Source organism: Dunckerocampus dactyliophorus, chromosome 17 (assembly GCF_027744805.1).
Source record: "Dunckerocampus dactyliophorus isolate RoL2022-P2 chromosome 17, RoL_Ddac_1.1, whole genome shotgun sequence".
NCBI lineage: Eukaryota > Metazoa > Chordata > Actinopteri > Syngnathiformes > Syngnathidae > Dunckerocampus > Dunckerocampus dactyliophorus.
Genome location: NC_072835.1, coordinates 8,807,183 through 8,825,340, shown reverse-complemented (window position 1 = coordinate 8,825,340; position 18,158 = coordinate 8,807,183). Strand labels below are relative to the sequence as shown.

Genomic DNA, 18,158 nt, shown 5'->3' with positions numbered 1-18,158 from the left:
TTGCGTCCTCACCCTGCTGTATTCGGCAGGTTTGCATACATATTGCATACATGGATACATGCAACAATGTGCATTATCTACCAAGCAAACTAAGGGTTACGTCCAGCTCTTTGCGTTGCTTTTCAGCCGCTATCTGCTGCAGTGCACTTCTACTCTGTACAACTGTGTGTGTACATGTAGTGTAGTAGTAGCATGTAATGTACTGTGTACCTTGTGTGAAAAGGAAGGACAGTATTTCTACTTTCCTGCTTTGAAATAACAGTTTAAAAGTTGATCTCTTTCTAAAAAAAACCTTTCTTCTGTTACGCAAAAACATATCAAATCAGTTATTGTATTGACTCCCTTGATTTTTATGGATAAATAAGATTTTAAGACCAGATACAATAACTGAGATGTTTGTTTTTGTTTTTTTCTGTGTTGTACTATTGTGGTTCTCGAGTGTATCTACTGGCTGTACTATGGGCTAGGAACACATCCAACAGCAAAACCAATTCAAGGTTTATGTGGCTCATACAATACTCGGGAAGTACTTTGATATTTCTTTTGATTATTGTGTGGAATGCTGAAGAACCATAACGCAAAATTCCCTGTGACCTTGAGAATTCTTACCACCGTATTTTACAGACTATAAGTCGCTCCGGAGTATAAATTGCATCAATCAAAAAATGAGTCATGAAGGGGGAAAAAAAACATATATAAGTTGCACCGGGCTACAAGTCGCATTTGTTTTGAATTTCTCAACCATTCTAGTGTCAAAACATTCATCTCGTCCAGGATAAACATCATCTGCCATTTTACTTACTTTCACATTTTCCATAACACAAGCTGGAAAATTCGTACTACTTCCACATTTATCAATAAATTCAAACCCTTCCGATGTCAAAAGATGCAGCTCATTCAACATTCAGCATATTCAGGCTGACAATTTTTGAATTTCAAAAATTCCCACTTTTTCAGTAATTTCACATTTTCTGTAGCACAAACTCCTCCCGGACTTGAGAGTTCTTACTACTTGCACATTTCTAATCCCAGTACTACTGAGGGAATTACATTAAAAACACCACTCCAAGATTTACAGTGCAAGTTTATTCAGACTTTACTTTTTGCAATTAAAAATAGGATGCAGCTTCTCAAATAAGTGCGCCGTCATCACCCCGTAGCCCACAGTTGTGAACTACTAGTAGTCCTTGTAGTCCGTAGGTGCATAATTGTAAGTGCAGAAGTTCTTGTCAACTTCTGAACATCTGTGGCTGGAGAAGAGCAAATTGAGCATCAGTTTTTACACAGAAAGTTGTCTCCCATCATGTGCGTGCTGTGACTATTTTAATGATCCAGTCCGAGTGATTTGGGTCAGACCATCGTCCGACACGCCACTGCTCTGCGTTCTGTTTACTCCTGTTGTCTGCTTCTTTTTAATTCCCAGCCAATTGTTGACCTCAGTCCCATAAGACGCTCCGCGTCCTCGTTGACCCCACAGCACAAGCAGGAGGTCGTTCTTAAGGACTATAACCTGACACGGCCAGACCAGCCTCAATCATCAACGCGGCCAGGGCCGGTCCAGGGCCAGGACCGAGCACATCACCATCACCACCACCATCGCTGCCACAGACGCAGGGACAAGGAAAAAGACAAAAAACAGAAATCTCTGGATAGAGCAACGTCCGTGCAGCAACCGAGTACTGTTGGTAAGACAAGCAATCCTGTTTTCTCCCAATTTGGTAAACGGTAATCGTGAAGGTTTCAAGCTTGTAAGCAAAATATCCGGACCTGTGGAAGCATTGTGTCAGTGGAACTGTGTTTTCGGAGCACATAAAACAAAATACAGTGGAACCCGTTTAAGTCGGTGGCCCTCAGGCTGATGCAATGGGCGATTAAACCTACGGTTGATTCTTCTTTTTTCAGATGACAGTTTAGCATTTTGCATACATATTGAGAGTCACATTGATAGTTGGCACTTCGGCAACCATCTGTTATCGAAAGAGATGTTCCCATCTTATCACATTGTAGCCATGCAGGTTGCTAGCAGCTGTTAGCATTGTTTGCATTTCCATTAAAAGCCCAAAAGACACAAATTCGGTCTTAAACAACTGGTAAGCTGGCCCATTTAAAATTTCCGTCCTAAGCGATAACGATGAAATTACACATGCATCACATACTGTATGTTGACAAATGGACCAATTTCTCATCAAAATGGGTCTTTTATGTCGAGAAAAGTGGTCAGTCATGTATGTCGACGTAAGCGGGCAATAACAAGAACACGGTGATCTGGTGAGTTGGTCGACTTCGACAGGTTGTCGACATAAACGGGTTACACTGTGAACGATTCAAAACGAGATGTTGACGGCATGGCGCATTTTTGGAAGTGCGTCACTAAACATTTTTTTGGAGATAGAAGCAAATACGCTTGCAGTATATACATTTTTATGCTTAAATTGAGCCAATTCACCGTGATAGTTTCCTCCCACACACCATAGGCATGTGGCACTTTTATTATTTTTTTCAATAAAGCATCAATCCGTCAACAAGGACCACATTACCTCTGCTTGAGGAAAGTTATTGCATAAATAAGATCGGAAATGGCCGGACCGTTGAATATGATTAAGGTCGGTGTGCCCCTTATTGTGTGGTCTGCACTCCCCCACATGTTGAGTCACTTTGTGGCTGTCACTGTATATCATACTGTAGCTCTCAGCACTGCTTTCCTGAGGGACACCACCGTGGATGTTAACATCATCAACAATTAACACATGGTCCAAGTCAATAAACTTTAAGATCAAGTACATAAATCAGGAAAAGACACTTGAGGAGCTTTTGGTTTTGCCTTCATAACCGAGACAATAAAACACAATCACTGCTACTCAATTGTATTCAGTTGTGACAAGGAGTTCACACAGCCTAACATTGGTGGGTTCATCCATCTTTTCAGGAGGGATATTAGCGATCGTGATACTGGAAATTTTGGTATCGATTCAACACCAGGTAACTACAAGGCCAGTACTGCCAATACTGATACTTTTCACTTGAAATTCTTCAATATCACTGAATGATTTTGTGAATTCTACCTTTAGCTTATTGAGCACGATTCTAATCAGAACAGGACAAAGATTTTAGGCAAACAAAAACATGTCTTTATCAACAAACTTATTTGTGAACAATTTAACAATACATAAACACAACAATATATGACAATATAACCATATCCATAATATACAATTATTCCCTTGTATCACAAACAATTGTTTCAGCAAAATCAGGGTTGCAAAATAAGTAAATAAAAGCAAAAAATACTATTGGATGTCATTGAAATGCTTTGTCTTGTTGCCTCCAAAGCCCTTCTTTGTCAAAGAACTTATTCCCTGAGTTTTTCAACCAATAGAAATATATAAAGGTAAGAAGAGAACTGACAAATATTGATAAAAACAAATAAATACATAAAAATAAATTAATGAAAAACTGACCAAAATTGTACAATTTTATTTTATATTTGTATTTTCAAATTCTATATTTTTTAATTACTTTTTAAAAGTTGTTTTTTTTAAATTTTCTAAGTTATCAATATTTTTCTGTTCTCTATTTTCACAAATTGTGATATTGTTACATTTGTATCAAGATGCAGCTCACATATGAGCAAAAAAATTGGAATTGACCTGTGTGAACATAGTCTTACATTACATTAATTTCCCGTCTTCTCTTCGATTCAATGACAGAAACCCTGTCAGATCAGACTCAGAGAGCAACAGGTGTTACACGTTGACCGGATGTTGTTGAAAAAGGTATTAAATAAAGGATCTAAATATTTTAGTAGAGCTAAAATATGCAGAACAAGGGGGAGTGAGACAAAAAACATTCGGAACCTGTAATGTAAAACTGACGTAGGTTGTTTATCAGCTGATCAAAAGTTTAAGACCACAGGCTATAAAAGTCAAACTCTGCTAAAAATGTTCATTTTCTGTCAGGCATTCGCACTGTCATGCCCTCCTGATGGCTAAAGCTAAGAAGCTTTCTCTTTTTGAACGTGGTCGGATTGTGGAGCTGCATAAGCAAGGCCTCTCACAGTGTGGCATTGCTGCTGAGGTTGGCTGCAGTAAATCAGTCATTTTACATTTTTTGAAAGATCCTGAGCATTATGGAACAAAAAAGTCAAGTGGTAGACCCAAAAAAATCACAACTGTGCTGAGCCGGAGGATCCGATTGGCTGTCCATCAAGACACAGGGCGGTCTTCCACCCACATTAAGGCTCTTACTGGTGCCGACTGCAGCGCAATAACAATCAGACGGCATCTGCGGGAAAAGAGTTTAAAAAACAAAGAACTTATTCAAAGACCTCGTCTCCTTCAACGCCACAAAACTGCCCGTTTAGACTTTGCCAGGGAGCATCAAACATGGGACATTGAAAGGTGGAAACAAGTTTTATTCTCTGATGAGAAAAAATGTAACCTTGACGGTCCACATGGCTTCCAACGTTACTGGCATGACAAGGAGATCCCACCTGAGATGTTTTCTACCCGGCACAGTGGAGGGGGGTCCATCATGGTCTGGGGTGCATTTTCATTCAGCTTCAGGAGGTGCAGGGTTGTCAAACAGCGGCTGCTTACGTGCAGATGTTGCAGCGGGCTTCCCCCATGGCTGAGGGCCCTCGTCTGTGTGGTAACAGCTGTGTTTTTCAACAGGACAACGCTGCAGTTCACAATGCTCGCTTTACCAAGAACATCACTCTTTTGTGATCACCTTGCATTACCGTAACACTGCATGAAGTCATGATCGAATGGAAAAAAAAAAAGTTCTCCTCCCATTCCATGTGGAAGTGGTAAGTTTTTGGATCCTTAAGTTTAGAAAAAAATTGCGGCTTACTGGTTAGCTCGCTAGCTTGTTAGCTGGTGGCAGTCTCGAGTCCCTGCAGCACAAGAGTTGTGCAATGTGTTGTCTATAGGGCTCTCATAATGTTAAAAACCGTATTTAGAAAGTCATAAATAGGCTTTCTATGCTCTAACTACAAAAATATTCCATTTATTACCATTGAATGCTGTATCGTGGAAATTAATTTACCGCGGTCGGGTCTGGAAAATAAAATAAAACCAAATTAACAATATTGATCGCCATCATGGTAGTATCGATCCAATGTTGATACTGCTCTTGGTATTAATACTATTAATATTTGGATGGATAAAAAGGTTAGACCACCCATTTTTCTTTATTTTCTTGTTCATTTTAATGCTTGGTACAATGAAATGTAAATTTTTGGACAAACAATGATGACAACAAAAATACTTCATCAGAGTTACATTTTTTGTAAGTCCTATGCTAACTATACTATAGTTATTGATGGAAGAACTTAAGTGATTTTGGTTATTATCAAGAAAACCACGGAAATGTCTAAATATCAGCTCTTAAATTAAACTCTATTTTTGTCATCATTATGTTTGTTCAAACAAACGTTGCCAGTTGTACCAGGCATCAAAATGACCAAGAAACTTAAGAAACAAGGGTTGTCTAATCATTTTTTCCATGACTGTAGATGGTCAAGGTGATGCAGCATTCTTTCTTCCCATTACTCATCAAAGGTGAGGCACGACATTTTCAATAGTCGCATTGTCGTATTTCTCTGCGCTGACCCCAGAGGATAACACTGCTGGTTTTGTCTTGCTAAATAGGCACGCTGTGTGTTTATCAGGTTGGGAGGACAGCAGATGAGACAGAGGCTCCTTTGTGCGCTATATGAGGGAGAGGGGAAGATAGTGACTGTGATGGGGAAGAGAAGAAGGTGACATTGTATCATCACAGGTAGTGGAGTTATGTGGAGTTGCCCCTGCTTGGTGATGCAGGGAGTACTATATATAGTATATATACTATATATACTATATATGTACTATATATGAGGGTGCATTTGTTTTCTGGGCAGCAGTGTGTGTGTTCAGTACTGACATATACTGTAGTGTTATCAGGACATCTGTTTTGTATCCCAGCATCTTCTGTTGGAGGGGAATCCCTGAGGAAGCAACGTACAATATATGACTGATCCTTTATTTAATACCTTTTTCAGCAACATCCGGTCAACGTGTAACACCTGTTGCTCTCTGAGTCTGATCTGACAGGGTTTCTGTCATTGAATCGAAGAGAAGACGGGAAATTAATGTAATGTAAGACTATGTTCACACAGGTATATTCCATTTTTTTTGCTCATATGTGAGCTGTATCTTGATTTTGTAACTCAGGCCTCATTCATAGGTGGATATAAATCCAATATGTATGCGATGCGACTGCAGTATGAACGGTCTGATCGCATATATTTATTCATCATCAAAAGACGTGTCATGCCGTGCTTACCGAGACTTTGATAAAGGTACTCACCAATGTAGGCAAAAGGTCCTTCTTGTCATCCGAAAATTCTTTTTAATAAGTGTCCTGCCACACACACACTCCTAGGAACAGACATCGCAGCAAGTTCTCCTCTTAATCTGCTGCGCAGGATCATTTGGTTAAGAAAATATTGACTCCCGTTGCACAAAATCCTTGACATTGCCACAAACGCACTGAGGAGCGCACACACTGCCGTGATCTTTTCTTCCGCAAACACACGGAAATGCGTGTGATGTCATGCTTTTGCGCATGCATGTCACTTCCCGGACGTTTTTGTGTTCAACATTGACAAGTCACATTTTTTTGGTAAGATGAGTGACCGCATAAAAAATTGGATTTAAAAAAAAAAAATCCAAAATGGGCATCGTACCCTGCAGTGTGAACGTAGCCAAAATCATTGCACAACAACCACTGGTCAACTATTGCTTGTTTTTCGCCCATAGATAGTGCTCTGGTTTTCGTGTTGTTTTCACCTCTAAATGCAGTCCACACAGGCAACAACTACATTACCCAGTCTGAAACTGAGCATAGACATTCAGTGCTGTTTATTGATTGAATAAGCAATGTAGTAGGACACACCTGGGCAACAAAACACACCTGTCAGTCACATGTTCCAAAACTTTTTCTCAAATGAACATTGAATGGGTTCAATCGAAAAGGTGCTATCTTCTAAGTTGTGCATCGAATCCAAAAGTAAATACCTGTAAAATAAAAGCTGAAAGGTGACAAACCCAAACGTTTTCAGTCTACAGCAAAAATGAAAGATTTGGCCTCCTGCTCCAGTACTTCTGCAGGGCACGGTGTGTTGCTTATTGTTCTTCCTACCGCTGCCTGCAGCTTTGGCCTATAAACTATGAGGGTCTGATGATGCAGGGCAGGTTTTGTTTTAGCTGTTTTGCTCTAAAACTCTAAAGCTCTAAAGCATTTGGTTTATTGGAGTCAGAATTTCACAACCACAGTTTGGCGATGCCTTAACTTCAGGCTTAAACTGTAAGTGTGTTCGTACTGTGTTGTCATCTAATGCATGTTTCCCCAAGGCTCCTTCACCGACCCTTCAGCTGAAGGGTTGTCCAGAGAACGAGCTAGGGAGCGTGATCGCAGTCGCCATCACGAGAGGAGGCATCATTCCTCTGCAGGGGAGCAACGCTACTACTCAGAGCGCTACAGCTGCAGGGAGGCATGCCATGCCAAGTCAGCCAGTCCAAGCCGATCCACGTCTCCAGGAGAGGGACAAGACACCGGTGTCCTTAAACAAGTGAGTCTTTTGATTGAGGACTGACCTTAAACACAACTGAACGTAGTCTTGTGCATTCCTTTAAAATGATAATGTCTGCTTTCTTTCTCAAAAGCAGCGTTCACATGATTGGTCATTGTTATCAGTCCTCAGAATGCACGTGTGCTGTACCAGTCAAAAGTTTAGACACAACTCCCCATCCAATTGTATGAGAAAATGTATCCAAACTTTTGACTGGTACTGTACATAGGGGTACACAGTGTTATTTAGGGTCATATACTGTGCAAGCCAAAGTCAAAGAAAACAGCCTTCTAAGGAGGTGTTGCTATTATCCTGTTGAAGTTCCAAGTCTGTCCTCATGTGAATGTATACACTCACTGGTTAAAACAACGTACACCTGCAAAACGCGATGCAATCCATCACAAAAGCTGCATCAAAGGGAAATGTTGCAGGCGAGTTGTTTATTTTTGCACGCTGTGCTCCAGTATAACTGTACCTGTCAACCGCACAGCTTCTCACACTCGGGCAACATCGGCGTCATATACTGTATCCTGTAGCCTGTAATGTCAGGCCTTCAAAATAAAAGCACGCTGGTAAAGTAACATGGTTGCACCACATATAGTAGTACTTACTGTAGTAAGCAGTCAAGTCACCAGCACAGCGTTTTGGCGGGGAAATTTTTCCTGTGTCTTGGGGCGTGCTGGTGGACATTTTCCCCCATTATCCTTTATTTTCCCTTATTTTCTGGAGGATTTCCCTTATTTTCAAAAGCAAATGTTGACAGGTATGAATATAACTCAAAGGTAAGTTATAGCAAATATTGTATGTGGTCACTTCCTTCAATCCTTGGCTGTCTTGAAAAATGTACGCAGTATGTGCAGTACACTACATATGCCATAAGAACCCACACCCATTTCAGCTTCAAGTAAAATGACAGTGGCTATTTTACAATAGTGACACGCAGAATACGTTTTGGATTTTTTTCCCCCAAAATACTACTAATGTCCAAGATGTGTGATGTTACATATTGAAAATAACTCAACTTGACATGTTTTTATACCACAAATGTACAGTCATCCTTTGTTTATCACGGTTAATTGGTTCTAGACCCGACCACGATAAGGGAATTTATGCAAAGTCGGATTCAATGTCAATAAATGGAATATTTTTGTAGTTAAAGCATAGAAAACCTGTTTATGACTTTCTAAATACGTTTTTTGCCATTATTAGAGCCCTCTAGACATGAAATAACACCTCTGCGGTCACCTTTAAACTTCTATTATTTTTTGTTTACAGTACATTGCACAGGCTACGGGATGGCTGCAGGGACACAAGAGACGGCTATGGCTTTAAGTATAGCATGCTAGCGAGCTAACTAGTTAGCCTCCAATTTATGTATTCTAAACTTAACAAAGGGTTTCAAACAAAGTGGGGAAGAAGGACAAGTAAGAAGCCAAAAACTTACCAGTTCAATACTGTCACCCACTGACCAGCATTCTACATGTGACTTGTCTGTCAATATTTTTGGACTAATAATGGACCACGAAACAGCAGTCATTTGAAAACCCACGATAGAGTGTGGGAGCAATGTTGGAACCGCGATGCAGCGAGGGACGACTGTACTTTTCATTGAATATCATGTTGAATAAGTTCATGATCTGATGTGATGTTGCAAGTCTGATACTTTTGTCGCTGGTTTTACCTTCAACTTACTGGTAAAATTGTATTCTCATTCTTCAGCATGGTAGCACTGGGGGTAAGCCAGCACCCTCTGGTTCAAGCACACCAGGCCGTGGTCGCAGGCAGCTTCCCCAAACGCCCCTCACCCCCCGCCCTGCCGTGGCCTACAAGACTGCTTCCTCCTCCCCTCTGCCGTCAGCTGCCAGCACCACCATAGCCGGGTACCAGACTCGTGTCAGCCGTGGCCTTTCAGAACACGAGCGCTTGCAGGGGGGCAATGACCTGTCCCCGGTACCGGTCACCTGCATTGGTTCTGACCCCAATTTAAACCTACAGGGAACTTCTCATCAAGCGCTCCTTGAAGAGACCGATGACTTCCAGGACGCTGTTAGCAGCCAACTGTTGTCACAGACCGCCAGGGCGAGCACCTCCGCTACGACCTCCGCTTCCCATGAAAGTGCCGCTGTGCCTGTCGCAGCGGTGGCCACACAAGGCCGCGCTGACGTCGTACCGAATGGCTACCACTTCACCTTTGGGGTCAACTCGGCGTCAAACGGCAGAGGAACAGGAAGCCTCAGGGAGAGAGAGGAGGAGGACTGGTGCTAACATGCTAGGATAGATGAAGAGAGGTTTTTCCTGTCCACTGATGAAGGAGCAGCTTGTCCACGTTGCTCACCTCAGTATGCTTGAGCTGGTCAGAGGCCAGCAGGCTGAGACAGTGAGGAAGTGGAAACAAGCCGGTTGAAAGTGCTGAAAAAGGGAGATTTATTCCAGCTTTCTAGTGTTACTCTCCCTAATACATCATTTATTGTCAAAGGAAAGAGAAAGCTGACTTGTTCAACCCCTTAACTTGCACTGAAATGTTAGCACATTTGAAGACCCTTCAGTATTTCTGTCTTGGCCAGTAGTGTTGGAGGAGACTAAAAGCGAAAATCTTGGCGGAACAGTATGAATAATGTTAAAAACTCATCTGAATGCCTCGTCGTTTGATCTAACTGGATGCCCACAACACATTTTTTCAATCTTTGCTTCACCCTATACAGTACAGTGGGAGAAAGAAGTATTTGATCCCCTGCTGAATTAGTAAGTTCCTTACAAAGACATGCAGCGGAACCCTCTTATGTCGACCAACTCATCGAGTCTTATGACTAAAAATATGGTCGACCACTTTTGTTGACATAAAACTGAAACCCAAACGGGACATTTCTATGAAAAATGGCTCGTTTATGTTGACGTGTGTTGTAGTATTGTCAACGCCATTGTTATCGCTAAGCCATGTGGAAAGACAACAGCAACGTAAGTACTGTTTACGGCAGCGTTAAAACGTGCACAATGACTTCTTGTTCAGTGCAAAGTAACCGTTAACTGGATTCAACTACAGCAACTAACAAAATGCACCCTCTTTTTAATTGTTGGCCAACTGAAGTAAGATGTGCACATGTGTGGAGGCTTTCTTGTCAATCCAGTCAAGTTTCCGCATCAACCAATCTGAGGAGCGTCGACTTTAAGAGGTTAATAATAGCATTATTTTTATAATAACATTATATTTATTGTAACCAAGAAATATTGAAAAAAAAACAATCCAGAAAACATTATAAATAAAGGTTATAAATATGTTGGTATTTGATTGAGGGAAATTCCCAGGCCACTGAATCGACAACTGAACTGTTCAGGTTGTCTTAAAAGAGGTTTCATCCTCTCATCCGAGCAGGATTCATCAGTTCATGCTCAATGACTAGCAGGTTTAAGACTAGGTGGGACAAACACTAGTCGGACTAGGTGGGACAGCCCTCATCTTGAGGAAAGAAGACTGGTGGTTTGGGGGAGTGATGGAGGCTATCTACGTCAAAGTGGACAAACTATCTCTAAACAGAGGGGGAGGTCTGTGAATAGGATGCTAGCGAGGGTGATACCACCCAAATGATGGTCATTGGCTGGCAGAGACCTCACTCCATTGTATCTAACGACTGTTATTTGACACTACCTAAGAGCAAAATTGTTTTTGTCAGGACATGCCTCTACCTGTAGAGGATAAATACTTTGGATCCTTCACCGACTCCTCAGACTAGGCCTATCCTACCTAGTCAGACTATTGTTTGTCCCACCTTGTCTTTAAACCTGCTCGAATGAGAGGCGAAACGTTGCCTAAAACAACCTGAACAGTCCAGTTGCAATCGATACAATGCCCTGAGAATACAATGACCTGGATGGACCTGGAAACCTGGAAATGTGTATTTGATCTTAAAGCAAAACACCGGCAAGCACAGTGGTCAGAGTTTTCTGTCTCGGGAGGGACCCGAGTAGATAAACAAACCCAAAAAGAATATTTCCACCTTTAAAGATGGACAGTAGGAGGGTGGTGTTGGGGTCATATTCAAAATTCCTCTGCCTGAGAAGACTTTGTTTGGACTGGTCCTTTTACAGGGCAAAAGTCCGCCAAGTTTATTTTAATCGAACAGCTCTGAAATGAATCTAGGCATTTCAAGGAGAGTTTACAATTTTATTCCAACAGGAATTGATACAAACAATTGTAATGCCAGCACTGGAGAGAGCGATTAGCTTCCACCGAAGGTTTAGCAAAGTCCAATCGATCTCTTTTTATGAGTTCTGTCAGAGAGGAGGTAAACTTCCCTTATTTAGTTGTTGGGATTTTGGTTTAGACTGGCTCCAGCCAGTATAGGTTGACAGCTAAGCGCTGGAATATTTAGAAACTACAGCGTGTGTTTGCGCGTGCAGATAAAAAGACAAGGTGTATTTGTGCTAGCCTAGATGGCCTTGTTGATTGTGCATCATGTTGGAGATAAGCCTTCAGACCTCATCACTTATTTACAACAGGAGGAAAATATTCCATTCCTAACAGCTTCAAGTCCAGTTGATGCCAAAGAGCTCAATTTTTTTTAATCATCTGACCAAATCTCATTGTCCATATAAAGTATGTTACCATTGTTTATCTTGGCAGTCTGGTCCTAGGATCCTTGAGATCTTTTCCAAGCTCCTGTTTGGCAATTCTGGGCTGATCCCTCACCATTCTCAGAATCATCCTTACCCCATAAGGTAAGATCTCCATGCAAGATCTTACCAGAGCGAGGGGGATCGTTATCTGGGATTTCAGGGGGATAGGACTACAGACAGGACAAGAACGCGTCTGTAGGGGTCAGAATATGTACTGGTTGGTAGAAGATCACAAACTTATTCCATCAATCAAAGACAAATGATTGAAAACCTTTTTTCTGGATTGTTTTTTACATTCTGTTTCTCTCTGTTACCTGCTAGTGTAATGGGTGCCACCCAGTGTATCTGTGCAGATGTGGCTTGGTAATCCTCACTCCCTGACACCTTAAGAGCCATGCTGGATCTCAAGTTCACAGGCTTTAAGCTAGACGGCTAGCTCTCCCGTTGTCGAGCCCAGGGCGGAATGTGGGGCTGGCTGAACCAGTTGGGTTATACTACCACCAAAATTCTGGACTGTTCATATCTTTGTAAGAGGGTACGTTTCCAAAATAAGCAAGGAATCAAATACTTGTCGGTTTTAATGTACTGTAACTCGTACAAAAATGTCTCCTTCACCGAAGGCTCATTACTGATTATTTTTATGTAGGTCTTGGAACTTTTGCGCCATCACTTATGATGAACACCACTATCAACAGTTCAAAGAGCAACTTCCAGGGAACAGAAACAAACGAGCCATTTTCATGGTCACGTTTTGTTCATTTCTTTGTCCCACACACGGACAAGGACAACAATTTTACAACAACATGTGGCCGGATACTAAGTGCCTCATTTTGCAAGATGTGTGTCCATCCATCTTCTTGGGTGGGTGGACTGGGCTGAACACACAGTCGAGCATGTAAGTATGTACACAGTTAAGAGAAAGTGGACGACATAAAGTGGTTGTAACTGAGTAATTGCAAAAAAAAACAAAAAATATTTTTTTTATACACTGAATCTTGTATTTTGAATCCAAATGAAAGATGCAAAGTCAGTCACGTAGTGCATGCCGAGGTCTTGAAAATAAAAAGTAATGGTATCTGTACATTTACTAAAGGGTGTGTGCTAAGCATTTGCCTTTTTCTTCCAACACACTGCCAATCCATTGCTAGGAAAAAGTCTGCAAAAGGAGAAAAGTGCCATTTTGAAAATATCAGCATTGCAACATAAAAAAAGGTCCTCCTCTAGTAAAAGTGATGATCATGGATTGGTTAGCAATGTTTATGTATTCTTAGGTACAGTCCAGATGTATGCATTCACTTTGAATTACAAGTGGTCCTCGGTTTATGATGTTTTGTGGCTGTTCGTCAATTGAAAACATCATTTTGGTCCATAAACACGAGACTTGCTCGTGAAAATGAACATCATAAAAAGCTCAGAGGTAGGAGACACGGCCACTCTTTGGTCCTAACCGCTCGACTGTCACAACCATCATTGAGGATAATGGTTATTGAACGCTAAAGGGGTCATGGATTCTGTGCGCTGTTACAAGGAGATCTGGAAGGACAAGAGGAGGTTATTCTTCCATACTAGCCTGGGATGTTATTTCACGAAAGCAGGACAACCGCAGGGATAAAAATAATGACTTCTTTATTTATTCTTGTTTTCATGTCATTCTTGTATTGTATCATTCTAGACTTACACTGAAACTCAACTTACATCACCGTCTGGGAACGGAACTCGTTCATAACCCGAGGACCACCTGTATTTGGAATGTTCACATATAACACCTAAAATATAAACCAATGTTGTAGAGGGTTTTTGCTTGGAGTCAGCAGGGTTTGAGTTTGTTGATTTTTATGTTTTTATCGAGTGCCGGGTAATGGCGTGCCTGTCCAGACCTAAAACAAAGATCACAATTCCAGTATCTTTGTAATATTTGTTGGATTCTTTAAAAATGATTACTTTGTCTACTTGTGTGTCACTGTGGAGTGAATATGTAACACGCATGGAAAAATCCTCTACAGGCATCCCTCTGGCAACAGTGGCTGTGTTGTTTACGTCAGACTTGTTGCTAAAACGTTGAACGCTTTTCCACTTCGTTTACCGGCAGATCTAGCCAAAACCATCACCCAGATCTCAGGGTATTTCAGTCACACAATGATAGCTGAGACTCAGTTGTTTTAGTGGGCCAGCGCACAATAGGTCAGATATTTGTCTCAATGCATCACTCAGTGACTGTTAGCCTGCAGAGATACAGAACAGAGATGTGTCACTGCAAGACTTTGGAACTGTACCTAAAAAAAATATCTGCCCCACAAATGGATGAGGTTTTGGCTCAGGCTTATCATGTTAAGCTTTGGACTCCAATGCTTCATCATCCTTTTTAACTGAAAGCTCAAACTTGTGATGGTGCAGTTACGTTCAGGACGTGTTTGCCAGACATCCGACTACCCTTGCTTGGGCTGGAAGCATTTATTGTTGACGTAGTGTGGTTTCACACTCGTTTTTTGGCATATTTGCTTTTTAGGTTGAATCCTTTAGCGCAGCCTCTGCATGGTGTGTGACGGGAAATTATGACAGTGTTGTTTCAAAATCCGTACATGTAGACTGGGTTGCGATCGAAACAGAGATTTGTACAGACGATCTCCGTTGCAGGCAAACTGACTTCCCCAAACGTTGTTTACACTGGAACCCGTTTAGGTCGACCCTGTTTATATCTTCACACTCCAATTCACTTTTTTTTTTTTCTCGTATGTGATCTGCACCTGATTTATTCATGTCAGTGTGAACAGTTAAATTCAATTTGGATCAAATTTGACCCAGGCCTCTTTTGTATGCGGATATGAATCCAATATGTGTCTGATTGCAGTCGGAACGTCCAGGTCGCATATCCGAGTTATACGTCATCACAGGCGTGTTTTTCCATACAAGACTTGGGGAAAGGTAGTCACAGATCGAGGCAGAACTTCTTGTCATTCGACTGGCTCCGACTCTTAAGCCACGGAGCCTCGGAACAGACGTCACAGGAAGTTCCACAGAAAAATGCCATAGCCAAAACTGTTGCGCTCTTCCTTCTTAATATCCTACGTGAAATATTTTGGAGTTTTTTTTGGTTAAGGTGAAGGACTACATAAAAAGATCAGATTTTAACAAAAAAACACAACTGGGTGTCATCCCCTGCAGTGTAAGTTGACCAATTCATCGAGTCTTAGTCCACCGTGTTCTTATTATTAGTAAAAAGTGGCCGCGTAAGTCGATGTCAACATATGCGAACGAACGCTTTTGTTGACATAAAATTTGAAGGCCTCAAGGGGTTATTTCTATGACAAATCAGTCAGTTTGTGTGTCAGTGTGCCAGTGTAAAGGCGGTCATGCGAGAAAAGAAGGGCAAAATACGTGAGCTTCCCAGGAAAAACGGGAAGGTTGACAGGTATGACGCGATACAGTGTTGTTAACGTTATCATTATCGCTAAGCAGAGTGAAACGAAGCGCCTCAGACTTCTTGAAAGAAGGGGCAGAAAGGTGGGAGGAGAGGAAAGGAACTTCCGCTTACCTTCAAAGCTTTGCCATCGGACCAAAGATAGATTATTTTTTTCATCCCTCGTCATTTTCGCAACTAGTGAAATACACCAATTTCACGTTTTTTTAATGCCAGTATTGGCGTCTTCCCTAATTATGTCAAAAACTACTTATGTGGACGTGAGGCAGCCAGTCGACTTAAGCGAGTTCCATTGTGTTACTGTGTGGCGTATGTAGCAAGGCAACATGTTTTGTTTACTTCCACTTTGGGCTTCTCATTCACATGAATGCTTTTGGCTTTTGAAGATGGATGCCCTCCCTGGCCGAGAATCCAACCCGTGCCCTCCGCAGTGAAAAGCGGAAGCGCTTCCCCTTACATTCCATTTAATGAGCCGATGGCCGTGTTTACTGAGATACATCACAATGCTCGGATCGCATCAACCAAGCTCGCTGTTGGAAGACAGTCCTTGGTTGTTTCACAGTGTCCTCACCTAAACATGAGAAAAGCTTCTCATGTTGTGTGCTTATCGTCTCCAACTGTGCTTGGAAAATGAAATGTTGGACCTAACAGTCATGTCTTTCAAGCAAAAGATAAGATTGTGGAGTGAGTGATTACTAGATCATGTAACAGTCATCATGACAAGCAAGACCCCCAAAAGAAACTAAACAGAGAACACTGTAGATTGGAAACTACCAAATTTGGCATGTTGGACTTTTTTGATGACAGAAGATTTCCAAATCTATTTTCAGACCTCTTAACTTGAAAAGGGTGCCAAAGTTCTGCAAACATGTTTACTCTGGCTTCTCCTTTCGACATGTCCTATTTGCATGTTCTGACAAGAAATGTGCATGTGCAAACAAAAAAAAAAAAAAATGGGGGGGAAATGCATTGTTACTTGTCTACCATTGTTTTTAATGCATTTTTGTTGCATTTCTGATTTTCTACACACCCAGCGTGTAGATGACCTGAACTTGAATAACAGTCACAGAACCTGCCCCCCAGAAAGTGGATATGTTCTTGCAGAGTGGTTCTAAAGTGGCTCAATCCTTCGCTGCCTGATCTGTTACTAGACTGTCTGTCGCACAGTCATACTGTATACTGTACCTAAAGATTTTGTAGTATAAAGTACAAATCCTTGAATAAAGAAGTATGATTATGAAATAGCTGTTGTACGTTCCTAAAAATTGCATCGAGGCAGTGCTTCTGAAATAGTGGGGTGGGGGCATGTTGGGGGCGTGGGGATGGGACTTTTCTTTTGAGGTCGGCATGTCTGGTAGTGTCTTTATTCACCCTTGGACGATGCTGGTGCCAGCAACTCATACAGTGGTTTGTACAGATAAATGAATAAACATGATCAGGTTCTCAATGGTATTTCAAATCAGGAAGAGGGGCGTGAAAAAAAATATGTCCCTGGGGGGGCAAGCAGAAAATAATTGAGAACCACTGCATAAGGTTACATGTCCTTAGAGTGAAATTCAGCAAACAAACCTAAATCCAGTAATCCCTCGTTTATCGTGGTAAGATTCCTTATGTACAAAGTTTCATATTTAGAGCATAGAAAACCTGCTTTCGACCATCTAAATGCAGGTTTAAACATTATTAGAGGCCCCTTGACGTGAAATAACACCCCAATATAGTAGACATAATAAGAGTGAATAAGCCATTTAAGACATAAATAAGACTTGTGCTCGTGTCTTCTGAATGCCTTATATTTGCATTTTAGTTAATGTCGCCAATTTTATGCTTGAAAATGCTCAATTTAGGCAAATAATCCTTGAAATATGCATATTTTTTATCCAATAATGGGGCGTGTTCAATTGTGAAACAGCCTAATTTATTAATTAAGGTTGCTTGAGTAAAACAGCGAAATTGAAAGTGGCACTCACATTCATACCTATGGACAATTTAGAGTCGCCAATTAAGCTAACATGCAAGTTTTTGGAATGTGGGAGGAAACCGGAGTACCCGGAGAAAACCCACGCACGCACGGGGAGAACATGCAACCGTCACACTAAAACGCCCAAGGAGAATCGAACCCAGGTCTTCCCGATCTCCAGACTGTGACTGTGTTGGCCATCATGCTAACCACTAGACCACCGTGCGGCCTACCATGAGTGATAATACACGTAATATGAAAGTGGTACTGTGCGAGGCGGGATTGGAACCACACATAAAGTGCTCTACACATACCATAAACCTTGCAATCCAACATATCTTTTCCCAGTGTCAGTGTCAAGGAGTGACCAGTGGCTGTTTGTTTCCACACCTCATCAGTGGTGACAATTTAGCGACATGGTCGCTATATTTAGCGAGTTGGGGTGCACATTAAAAGTGAACGACAGACAGTGTTTCTTGGGTCGTGCATTTTTTTGGTAATTAAATACAAGGGGATGTTGGCCACACACTCAGGAGATCCGGAAGGTCTGGGTTCGAATC

At 41.5% G+C, this 18,158-nt stretch overlaps 1 protein-coding gene across 10 annotated transcripts in view; it reads left to right on the top strand.

The window, feature by feature from the left end:
* The window catches only part of cacna1bb (calcium channel, voltage-dependent, N type, alpha 1B subunit, b), a 192,395-nt gene extending 175,526 nt beyond the window's left edge, over nt 1-16,869 (top strand). For all 10 annotated transcript variants that reach the window (XM_054757130.1, XM_054757128.1, XM_054757127.1 and 7 more), the window contains 3 exons: nt 1,424-1,685; nt 7,395-7,612; nt 9,332-16,869. In XM_054757130.1, coding sequence (XP_054613105.1) covers nt 1,424-1,685; nt 7,395-7,612; nt 9,332-9,877 — 1,026 coding nt within the window. In that variant the 3' untranslated portion in view covers nt 9,878-16,869. The remainder of the gene's footprint in view (nt 1-1,423; nt 1,686-7,394; nt 7,613-9,331) is intronic.
* Nucleotides 16,870-18,158: the final 1,289 nt, after the last annotated feature.